General features: G+C 35.1%; 1 protein-coding gene across 6 annotated transcripts in view; it reads left to right on the forward strand.

The window, feature by feature from the left end:
• The window catches only part of LOC138308825 (alpha-(1,3)-fucosyltransferase C-like), a 45,673-nt gene that overhangs the window by 25,148 nt on the left and 8,552 nt on the right, over window positions 1–11,973 (forward strand). Inside the window, exons 1-5 of one of the 6 annotated variants that reach the window (XM_069249836.1) lie at window positions 6,665–6,956; window positions 7,567–7,681; window positions 8,242–8,377; window positions 8,676–8,856; window positions 9,238–10,727. The exons of 4 other annotated variants lie outside the window; for them this stretch is intronic. In XM_069249836.1, the coding sequence (XP_069105937.1) occupies window positions 6,769–6,956; window positions 7,567–7,681; window positions 8,242–8,377; window positions 8,676–8,856; window positions 9,238–10,072 (1,455 nt within the window). In that variant the 5' untranslated portion in view covers window positions 6,665–6,768 and the 3' untranslated portion in view covers window positions 10,073–10,727. Of the gene's footprint in view, window positions 1–6,664; window positions 6,957–7,566; window positions 7,682–8,241; window positions 8,378–8,675; window positions 8,857–9,237; window positions 10,728–11,973 lie in introns of those variants that run through there. One more of the 6 variants, XM_069249844.1, reaches the window with a different exon arrangement.

An 11,973-nucleotide genomic window follows, 5' to 3' on the forward strand; every position in this document is an offset into this window, starting at 1 on the left:
GGGTCTATAGAATAAGTTTACATTTTACGTCTCTGTCCTGGGTCTATAGAATAAGTTTACATTTTATGTCTCTGCCCTGGGTCTTTAGACAAAGTTTACATTTTACGTCGCTGTCCTGGGTCTATAGCCAAAGCTTACATTTTACGTCTCTGCCCTGGGTCTTTAGACTAAGTTTACATTTTATGTCTCTGCCCTGTGTCTATAGACTAAGTTTACATTTTACGTCTCTGCCCTGGGTCTATAGACTAAGTTTACATTTTACTCCGTTGTCCTGTGTCTATAGACTAAGTTTACATTTTACGTCTCTGCCTTGGGTCTATAGACTAAGTTTACATTTTACTCCGATGTCCTGGGTCTATAGACTAAGTTTACATTTTACTCCGCTGTCCTGGGTCTATAGACTAAGTTTACATTTTACGTCTCTGCCCTGGGTCTATAGACTAAGTTTACATTTTACGTCGCTGCCCTGGGTCTATAGACTAAGTTTACATTTTACTCCGCTGTCCTGGGTCTATAGACTAAGTTTACATTTTACGTCTCTGCCCTGGGTCTACAGACTAAGTTTACATTTTACGTCGCTGCCTGGGTCTATAGACTAAATGGTTTAACATTTTGCAGTCTCTGTCCTGGGTCTATAGACTAAGTTTACATTTTACGTATCCATCCGGGGTCTATAGACTTAGTATACATTTTACGTCTCTGTCCTGGGTCTATAGAATAAGTTTACATTTTACGTCTCTGTCCTGGGTCTATAGAATAAGTTTACATTTTACGTCTCGGCCCTGGGTCTATAGACAAAGTTTACATTTTACGTCGCTGTCCTGGGTCTATAGCCAAAGCTTACATTTTACGTCTCTGCCCTGGGTCTTTAGACTAAGTTTACATTTTATGTCTCTGCCCTGTGTCTATAGACTAAGTTTACATTTTACGTCTCTGCCCTGGGTCTATAGACTAAGTTTACATTTTACTCCGTTGTCCTGTGTCTATAGACTAAGTTTACATTTTACGTCTCTGCCTTGGGTCTATAGACTAAGTTTACATTTTACTCCGATGTCCTGGGTCTATAGACTAAGTTTACATTTTACTCCGCTGTCCTGGGTCTATAGAATAAGTTTACATTTTACGTCTCTGCCCTGGGTCTACAGACTAAGTTTACATTTTACGTCGCTGCCTGGGTCTATAGACTAAGTTTACATTTTACGTCGCTGTCCTGGGTCTATAGACTAAGTTTACATTTTACGTCTCTGCCCTGGGTCTATAGACTAAGTTTACATTTTACGTCGCTGCCCTGGGTCTATAGACTAAGTTTACATTTTACGTCTCTGCCCTGGGTCTATAGACTAAGTTTACATTTTACGTCTCTGCCCTGGGTCTATAGACTAAGCTTACATTTTACGTCTCTGTCCTGGGTCTATTGACTAAGTTTACATTTTACGTCTCTGCCCTGGGTCTATAGACTAAGTTTACATTTTACGTCTCTGCCCTGGGTCTATAGACTAAGTTTACATTTTACGTCTCTGCCCTGGGTCTATAGACTAAGTTTACATTTTACGTCTCTGCCCTGTGTCTATAGACTAAGTTTACATTTTACTCCGCTGTCCTGTGTCTATAGACTACGCTTACATTTTACGTCTCTGCCCTGGGTCTATAGACTAAGTTTACATTTTACGTCTCTGCCCTGTGTCTATAGACTAAGCTTACATTTTACGCCTCTGCCCTGGGTCTATAGACTAAGTTTACATTTTACGTGTCTGCCCTGGGTCTATATACTAAGTTTACATTTTACTCCGCTGTTCTGGGTCTATAGAGTAAGTATACATTTTTACTCCGCTGTCCTGGGTCTTTGGACTAAGTTTACATTTTACGTCTCTGCCCTGGGTCTATAGACTAAGCTTACATTTTACGCCTCTGCCCTGGGTCTATAGACTAAGTTTACATTTTACGTGTCTGCCCTGGGTCTATAGACTAAGTTTACATTTTACTCCGCTGTTCTGGGTCTATAGAGTAAGTATACATTTTACTCCGCTGTCCTGGGTCTTTGGACTAAGTTTACATTTTACGTCTCTGCCCTGGGTCTATAGACTAAGTTTACATTTTTACGTCTTTGCCCTGTGTCTATAGACTAAGTTTACATTTTACTCTGCTGTCCTGGGTCTTTAGACTAAGCTTACATTTTACTCCGCTGCCCTGTGTCTATAGACTAAGTTTACATTTTACGTCTCTGCCCTGGGTCTATAGACTAAGTTTACATTTTACGTCTCTGTCCTGGGTCTATAGCCAAAGCTTACATTTTACGTCGCTGCCCTGGTTCTATAGACTAAGTTTACATTTTACGTCTCTGCCCTGTGTCTATAGACTAAGTTTTTATTTTACGTCGCTGCCTTATGTCTATAGACTAAGTTTACATTTTACGTCTCTACCCTGGGTCTATAGACTAAGTTTACATTTTACTCCGCTGTTCTGGGTCTATAGAGTAAGTTTACATTTTACTCCGCTGTCCTGGGTCTTTGGACTAAGTTTACATTTTACGTCTCTGCCCTGGGTCTAAAGACTAAGTTTACATTTTACTCCGCTGTCCTGGGTCTTGGAGACTAAGTTTACATTTTACGTGTCTGCCCTGGGTCTATAGACTAAGTTTACATTTTACGTGTCTGCCCTGGGTACTATAGACTAATGTTTACATTTTACGTCTCTGTCCTTGGTCTATAGACTAAGTTTACATTTTACGTCTCTGCCCTGGGTCTATAGACTAAGTTTACATTTTACGTCTCTGTCCTTGGTCTATAGATTAAGCTTACATTTTACGTCTCTGTCCTGGGTCTTTTTTACTTTCTCTTTGATTATTTCTCGCTTTTCTAAGCCAAATCCACACATGGGACGCGAATTTTGAAGATAATTAACATTCATAAAATAATCAAGTATAAATTAAACATTATATATGAAAGATTCACATAATATCATATTTTTGGTTTAATGTTTCTAAATATAATTAGTGTTTAAGGAATCCTATACTTTATTGATTTGGTTAATGACATTACACGTACACCGTGTGGTAATGACCCCGGAACTAGGTACCCCCTGTAGCGAGAATGAGAAAATCAGGATTTGAATAGAGCTAAGATCATAGCTATTATCTGCATTTTGAGATGTTATTGGATACTGACGTTTGGTACACGTGATTATGAATATATCACACATTGATATATAAATGGTTTTCGAGAAGTGTCACAAAAAAACTTACTAGATGTAAACATGCCACCACACCAAGCGAGGTACCGACGTAAATCGCCTGTCGTTCGAACAGATACTGGAAAAGAACTTTCCATCGACCATAAATACATATTTTAGTACTACATTACTCTATTGTGATATATAATGGTAGATTCACAAGAAAAAAACTTCTCAGCCCGTCTCATTTATGTAAAAAATCGCAATGGTGTACGGCACATAGCGAAGGAGGTGTACGGCTCATAGCAAATGCTTATCTCTGGAGGTGTACGGCACATAGTCACTATGGGATGACTTGGATGAAGCGAGTTGTACGGCTTATAGTTACTATATTATATCTTTTCAGTGATGGGTTGGTGAAAACAAAAAGGATAATTATTTAAGACTTAAAGTAATGCCTCATATGTATCATTATCACATTATAAATGTTACTAACAGTTTACAATCATGCATAAAATTGGGGTTTGTTTGTTTCTCGTAACCAGTGAACTGCAACATAAAGCCACGTACAAAACGCACTAATTTCCTTCCCACGTTATCGTTTGTAGATCCAATTATATTCACTATCCGCGAAATTGTCGAGATGGTAATGCGTTTTACTAATATATATATATTGGTACCTAATCCATTGTCAAGTTTAGAAATATAAAGAAGCGGATGATTTATATTAGGAAACGTTTGGTTTTGGTTTTATTAGTTTTAACGTCTATTAACAGTCAGGGTCATTAATGGACATGCATGGTTTGTTGGTGGAGGAAAGCCGGAGTAACCGGAGAAAAAACACCATCCAGCGATCAGTAACTTTCAACTGCCTCACATGGGATTCGAACCCATATCCCTGAGATGGAGGGCTTGCGGAAATGTCGGGACACCATAACCACTCGGCCACCCGAACCGGGCCTTGAGATACTTTCTTAGAGACGCAAATGATAAAACCTACAGTTTAGTCTACAAAATCGAGAATAATTAACACCAAACTATCTCCATTCACTTCTTTGTCCAAAAGTCGCTGATGCTTATTACTATGATTTAAGGACTAACAGCAATTATGGAATTCCTCTTCACAGACTTTCTCTAACTAAATCTTCTTTTATACATTCTTCTCTGCATGTATGTGGAATGACTTGGATGAAGCGGCTAGATCATTATCTTCATTAGAAATTTAAAAAAAAAGTATGTCATATAATTATGATGAAAAAGATCCAGCCTACTACAATTTTTGGTGACACGAATACAAATGTTGTACATGCAAAGTTAAGACATCGGTGCAGTCAGTTAAACGTGTTTCGTGCAAACCTCATCAACAGTCTAAATTGTATCTGTGGTCATAAGTGTAAGAGTGCCTATCATTTTTTTCCAATGTAATAAATATTTGAATGGCAGAATTATTTTATCAGAAACTTGAATGTTGATATAAATTTGAAATTTTCACTACGCGGTAACTTGCTATATTCTGATCATATAATCCAAAGTATTTTCAGACACGTGCATCAATTTATAAAGTCCAGCAAAAGAATTTGGTTGTATAAAAAATGTAAATTTTCTATTTAATGTTATTAATATTGTCAATACATATTTCTCTTGTTATATCATTGTATGTTACGAGAAGGCTTTTCAAAGTTGTAATAACTTTTGCCTGTTTTTTTTTTTTTTTTTTGTCTATTGAATTGACAATAAAATATGTTTAAACCAAAACTTTTCAATTTTCTCAGCATTCCTATCTTTTACTATCCAGATAGCGACGTATCTATATATAGATGTACGTATTGTCGGGAAATTTGTTAGTATCTTGTACGTAGTTAGTATCTTGTACGTACAAGATAGTATCTTGTACGTATATATATTCGCTGTCTTTATATGCCATCTGATGAAAAAGATATACTATCTTGTACGTACAAGATAGTATCTTGTACGTACAACTTAGTATCTTGTACGTACAAGATAGTATCTTGTACGTACAAGTTCCTATCTTGTACGTACAACTTATAGTATCTTGTACGTACAAGATAGTATCTTGTACGTACAACTTAGTATTTTGTACATACAAGTTGAGTTGAACTGCTGTTCATCACCGCGCAGAATTGAGTCACCCGCCTGATATTTTTCGTAATTAAAGATAGTTGGTCTAATTTGCATTGCTTCAAGTACGATTACAGGTTTATTAACTTATTTGACAATATTAAAAATATAGATATATATTAATGAGGACAATATCTTTTTCACAATCGTAATATGAAATTGCCGGATTATGAGTTGAAACTGTATAGTCACTTGCATTATTTTGAAACTGACACTGTATAGTTCCTTCCGAGGAAACTGTATAGTCGCTTGTTTTATAACAAGATACATTTAGTGATAAAATGGATATGATACATCTCCGATGAATGATAAGTTTTATCTATTAAAAAGAGGAGCAAACAAATTCGTAATTTTCTTCAGTAATAAAAGTTAAATACTTCACACTTGTGCCATTATTGGAAAAGTTTGAGCATTTATTTTACTTCAGAATAGTAGTATTGAAAATAATTAACTGCCTCCGAAAACAATTTTAGGCATTATGCCCTAATTCGAATGATTTACTGATTGCACAGACAACAAAAGCAAAACAAATTATTTTCATATATGTTTTTGTGTTATATTAGACATATATACACACATCAATTATTGTCAAAATGATGATCATAGTTAATACTCTGTTATAAACATTTACATCTATATGTTCGGAAACTTCATCACAGCATTACAACTCCACTCACAACATGTCGCAAGGTATTCTTTTTTCGTAATATACGTATAGCTTCATGCGATACCATGGTGGGACAGTAAATCAGCCACAGCCTTTAATACCGAGAGTTTCAACATTATACTATCTTGTACGTACAAGATAGTAACTTGTACGTACAAGATAGTAACTTGTACGTACAAGATAGTAACTTGTACGTACAAGATACTATCTTGTACGTACAAGATACTAAACTTGTACGTACAAGATACTAAGTTGTACGTACAAGATACTAAGTTGTACGTACAAGATACTATCTTGTACGTACAAGATACTAAGTTGTACGTACAAGATACTAAGTTGTACGTACAAGATACTATCTTGTACGTACAAGATACTAAGTTGTACGTACAAGATACTAAGTTGAGTACGTACAAGATACTATCTTGTACGTACAAGATACTATCTTGTACGTACAAGATACTAACTTGTACGTACAAGATACTAACTTGTACGTACAAGATACTAAGTTGTACGTACAAGATACTATCTTGTACGTACAAGATACTAAGTTGTACGTACAAGATACTATCTGTGTACGTACAAGATAAATTAAATTATATAGTGGCCCTAATACGCCGCCGTAAGATATGTATATTCATCAGACAAACATTTTTTATACATTTTTACATCTCATTTATTATCTTTATGATAAATAGACCCTTCCGGCTTAACTGCGGGACAGTTACCGGCGCATGCGCGTAGAGACCTAGGGGTGGCAATGTTTACATTGACGACGTCAGTACGTTGTCAACAACATGGTGAAAAGTTGCAGTGTGTTCGGTTGTACAAACCGCGCGAACCAGGCAGCAAAAGAAAGAAACATATCTTTTTTTAAGTTCCCAGAAGGTAAACACAAGAGAAGATCGTGGATCAAGTCAATTAACAGAAAGAATTGGCAGCCAACCGTAAATTCGTACGTCTGCTCCGAGCACTTTGTCACAGGGTGTGTTAATCTTTATTATTTTATTCTTTAATTCTCTGTCATGTTGAGTTGATGTAGTGTACTGTAGAAGTCAAACGCAGAATTGTATGTTGAGTACTTTATTCCGAATCACTAAGTGCACAGGCGTCTGCTTCTTGTTTTGCAAAAATAAAATATCCTACCCCTACTATCTTAACTATACATGTGTGTATATAGGATATTTTGTTTTTCCAAAACCTGAAGCAGACGCCTGTGTTAAGTGTGACCCAGCACTCAGTAAGAGTACTGAGGGAGTGACCCCATACACCTTGACAATCTCAGATTTATAGGGAATACATTAATGATCATTTAATAATAATATATTCAAGGTATTTACAATCGCGATACACAGAAATTAAACTTAGGTAATAAATCACGATAAGCCTATCAGATAGTCACAGGGCAGCACGCTTCATTGTACATCTGTCTGGTCAACATGATCTGTCTGGTCAACATGGCCTGAGACAGATGCCTAAGGCTATAGCTACTAGTGTAGTCATGAATATACTCCATATATACTTACAAGTATTATATGCGCCGATCTATAAAATAAATTGACTAAAATTGAACATTTCCATAAATCATATTACAGGTGGCACTCAGATGAACGGGATGACATTGACTACTCGCCAACAGTATTCCGTTACAAAAAGAAGACAGTAGATGAAAGAAGACATGAACGTGTCACTCGCCGGGATCTATCAAAGGTAAATAGTAAGTCGACCATGCCATCAATCTATATGACAGGTCCTGATTTCACTATTTACACTGTTTTCCCTCTTTCTATAACTATATACCGTTATTATAGCCTTATTTAAGGATTAACTGTAATGGGTTTTTTTACGTTATGGAGCCATAAAGAAAAAAACAGTGTATTCTTAATAAACCGCGAAGCCAGGGTTATGTATAGGACTTGCCAGGTTTGATGGTGGAGAAAAGCCGGAGTACCCGGAGAAAAACCACAGCCCATCAGTACAACATATCCTAATAGTAATACTATAGAATATGACGTACAGTGATGAAACTAGATCAATAATACTATATTAACGGTATTTACATGCTCCTGTGGTCACGCCAAAAGGTAGGCTATAGTATAATTAATTTGTCTAGTTTAATAAGGGTTGTATAGTAAAACAGAGTGGAGAGTTATACTTGATAAAATGATAAGCAAAACCACCAGAGATCAAGGTATCTATAGGCTTATTCCAATACTAGGTTACTATGACATGTTACAAACTTTAAGAATTAACGTTTATTGTTATTTCAGAATCTGAAGGAAGCTGCAGTGGTACAGGAGCAAATGGTAGAAGATATGCTAAATGCTTCTGTGTCAATACACAGTTACTGCATGGCTGATGCGTTGCAAAAAAATACTGATGAAAGGAAGACGTTTGAAAACATAGGTATGGAAACCACATCTTATAGTATTGGTGATGAATACAGGGACGATCATTCGTTTTAGGAATATGTAATACATAGAGTACATTTGTACTTGTGTACACTACAGAAATCCATGGTCTACTTATACCTATAAATAAATGTGTCAAGTCTTATTTTTCATTTCTTTCAACAAATGATAATCATTTCATAAAGATTTTTTTATAATTTAAACTTAAATTTGTGTGTTCATGTATAATTGTTCTGTATTTTTATTAATTCACTTAATTAACTCCACTATCTATTGGTGTAAACTGTAAATAGGTGTACAATGTGAAGATGACCCCCTTCTGGAGGAGAACTTAAAGCTGAGGGAAGAAATTCATAATTTAAGAAGTGAAGTGAAACGGTTGCGATGGGGCGTCGATAAGATTAAAGATGATGATAAAGCCACCAGATTCTACACAGGACTGCCATCATTTGCTGTCTTTCTTTGGCTTTTCAAGTAAGTGTTTGCTACAATTGGCTTATTTGTAGAACTACAAACAGCATATAGATATATTACCCCACTTGCAACATGTAACCATTCAGTTAAATTCCAATAGTCATTTTCTATACATGTATTTCATACCTGGTAATAAAATTAATATGTGAATTACCCTCATCATCAAGTATCTTAATGCAAATTGTTCTGACAATCTTTGATATCCATGTACAAAATGTACATGGGCATCTTATTACTAGTAAGACTAAAAGAAATGGGCTGCTAGGTTTATCTCCATATAGTGAATTTACATCATATATATCATTTTCTGCATTCATTTTCCCATTATTTGGCTGTATAAGTTATAAATTTTAAAAATTGTGCCCTTTATCTTTTTTACAGTTATTTGTTACCAAAAGCAGAGAAAATGACATTTTGGGGAGGAAAGAACTCAGCAACAACAGACAGGCAGCGACCAATGAAGACATCTGTTCCTCTAATTGATCAGTTTCTTGCAGTGATGATCAGACTTAAAGTTGGACTATTTGTTCAGGATATATCAGACAGATTTTGTATTTCTAAAACCACTTTTTCTAATATGTTTGTGACCTGGATATGTCTTTTGTATGAAGAATTGAAACTGATTAATGTTTTTCCATCTAAAGAACTTGTCAAACAAACAACTCCATCAGTATTCAAGCCTTTTAAAAATGTACGTATCATTTTAGACTGTACTGAAATTTTCATTCAGAGATCTTCTAGTTTAATCAATCAAAATTTAACATTTTCAAATTACAAGCACCATAATACCCTAAAATTTTTAATAGGTATAACTCCCTCCGGAGTCATCTCATTTGTATCAGAGGCTTGGGGTGGTAGAATTTCTGACAGGCAAATTGTTATTGAAAGTGGACTTCTTGATTTGTTAGAACCAGGGGACAATGTTATGGCAGACAAAGGGTTTACAATTGCAGATTTGCTCAAAGAAAGGCTTTGCACTTTAAACATACCACCTTTTAAAGGAAAAAGTAATCAATTTACAATTAAGGAAGTGTTTGAAACCCAAGAAATCGCTCAAGTAAGAATACACGTTGAAAGAAGCATCGGTAGAGTCAAGAATTTTCATTTGTTTGATGGTGTATTACACTTTTCTCTTGCACCAATTGCATCCAAGTGCTTCCAGGTTGCTTGCTGGCTTACAAATTTTGATGTTCCTCTTGTTACCGACAGCAAATAATTTTTCTGTTGTTTTGAACTGAAAATGGCATTGCTTTCAATTAGATTAATAATTCTTATATTGTCAGCAGATAAAATTGTAGAATCCTAAATATGCCATTGAGTTAGGTAATTGGTGTTTTACGCCGCATTAAAAGATAGTCATTTAAACATAGTCAGCCCCATGTCATTGAGAGGAAGGGAGACAACTGTCTGATTTTTATTTACATCATGTTGTAGAAAAACAGGAATGGGATTTTCTTAGTGATTATATTGACAAATAAATAATTCAATGTTTTACAGTTCAAATATTGATATTTATAAACAAATCAAGGCATTTAATATTTACATGTATATATAAATCATAATTAGTAAATCACACTATCCTTGCCAAGATGAGAGCAGAATATGTGTATAAATAGTCAGCCCAATATCATTGAGAGGAAGGGAGCCAACTGTCTGATTTTGTTTCATATCATGTTATATAAAAACATGAATGTCATCTTTTTACAGTCACAGTGATTATATTGACAAATAAATCATGCAATGTTATCATATTTTACACCATGAAACCTTTGCAAGATGCTAGCTTTTGATGTACATATAACTTCCAAAAATGTCATTCATTTATACAGTAGTATAAAAACTGTCAATAAATGACATTGCAGTGAACATAACACTGATGTATGAAGTTTTAATTTTTACATAAAAACTTAAAGTAAAAGTTTTGAAGCTTAGGAAGCATATTAAAAACATATTCTGGATCAAACTGAATCCTCTGAGAACAGATGTTGTTTTTCCCTGCACTGGTCCAAACTACAAAGTCACACATGGCAATCCAGTCACTGCCATTTCTCCTTGTACTTGTGCATAGTATTTGTGAGACTTATCCAGTTCTGGGCCTTCTTCAGTTGTTTTCATGTAAAATGATGGAAATTTCTCTAAAATATCAAGGACCTCCATTTCACAGATTTTTTGTCCATTTATACTGAAAGGACACTTAATCTCCAATACTCCTTCTTGACATTCACTTGGCATGGAGGGGTCGATAACTTTGCCGTCACAACTTGCTCCTAAAAACGCAGCAGATTGGAGAAGAAACAGGCCAGTATTCTCTATCTGTATGGGAGTACCAAATGATTCCATTACTGCCATGTAGTCAACCTTCGCTCTCTGCTCCATATCTATTCCCCATTGGACAGAAGGTGGTAATGTACTGTACCTGTAGATTGTAATTGAAATAATTTTAAATCCATTATTAATAAAAAGTGAAAAAGTGCAAAGTAAATAAAACATAGATTATGCCATTTTTCTTCATTACATAAGTTTGAATTAGATTGTGAGATTTCAATTATTTCATAGATAATAGACAAACAGCAGTTCTAATTACATTAGATATTACATAAAATGTAATATGTACATATATACTTTTTAAGCTTTACATGTGTATCTGGCGCGCTAATACACAAAAAAGCTTATACATTGTATGTAGGTGAATATCTTGGATAATAAACACAAAACACTTTACTCAAAAATCTTAGGTAGCAAAATTATTTTATGTAATATAATTACTTGTTCAAAGATGACCCATTTAACAACTCCTTGATGAGGCTGTTAGGTGATGGTCCTGATGCCATAACATCTCCAAAGCGGGAACTTGTGATTCTTCCCTCGTGGAGATCCAGCCAAAGTTCACTCTCTCTTTGCTGTCGAGGATTTTTTTCTACATACTCCTGAAGTTCTTTATCAATGGTAGAAGGAATTGCTGTAAAGATACACAAAATACAAATTAACTTCAATTAATATGACAAAATTGTACCTTGTGAATCAATATGAATTATTAATGTTGCTCTTTGTTTTATTTAGTATTAGTTAATCTTGTTAAATAGTATACTTCCGCGTTTTATACACACCTGTACAAAG

The sequence above is a fragment of the Argopecten irradians genome, chromosome 15 (assembly GCF_041381155.1).
Source record: "Argopecten irradians isolate NY chromosome 15, Ai_NY, whole genome shotgun sequence".
NCBI classification, from domain to species: Eukaryota; Metazoa; Mollusca; class Bivalvia; order Pectinida; family Pectinidae; genus Argopecten; species Argopecten irradians.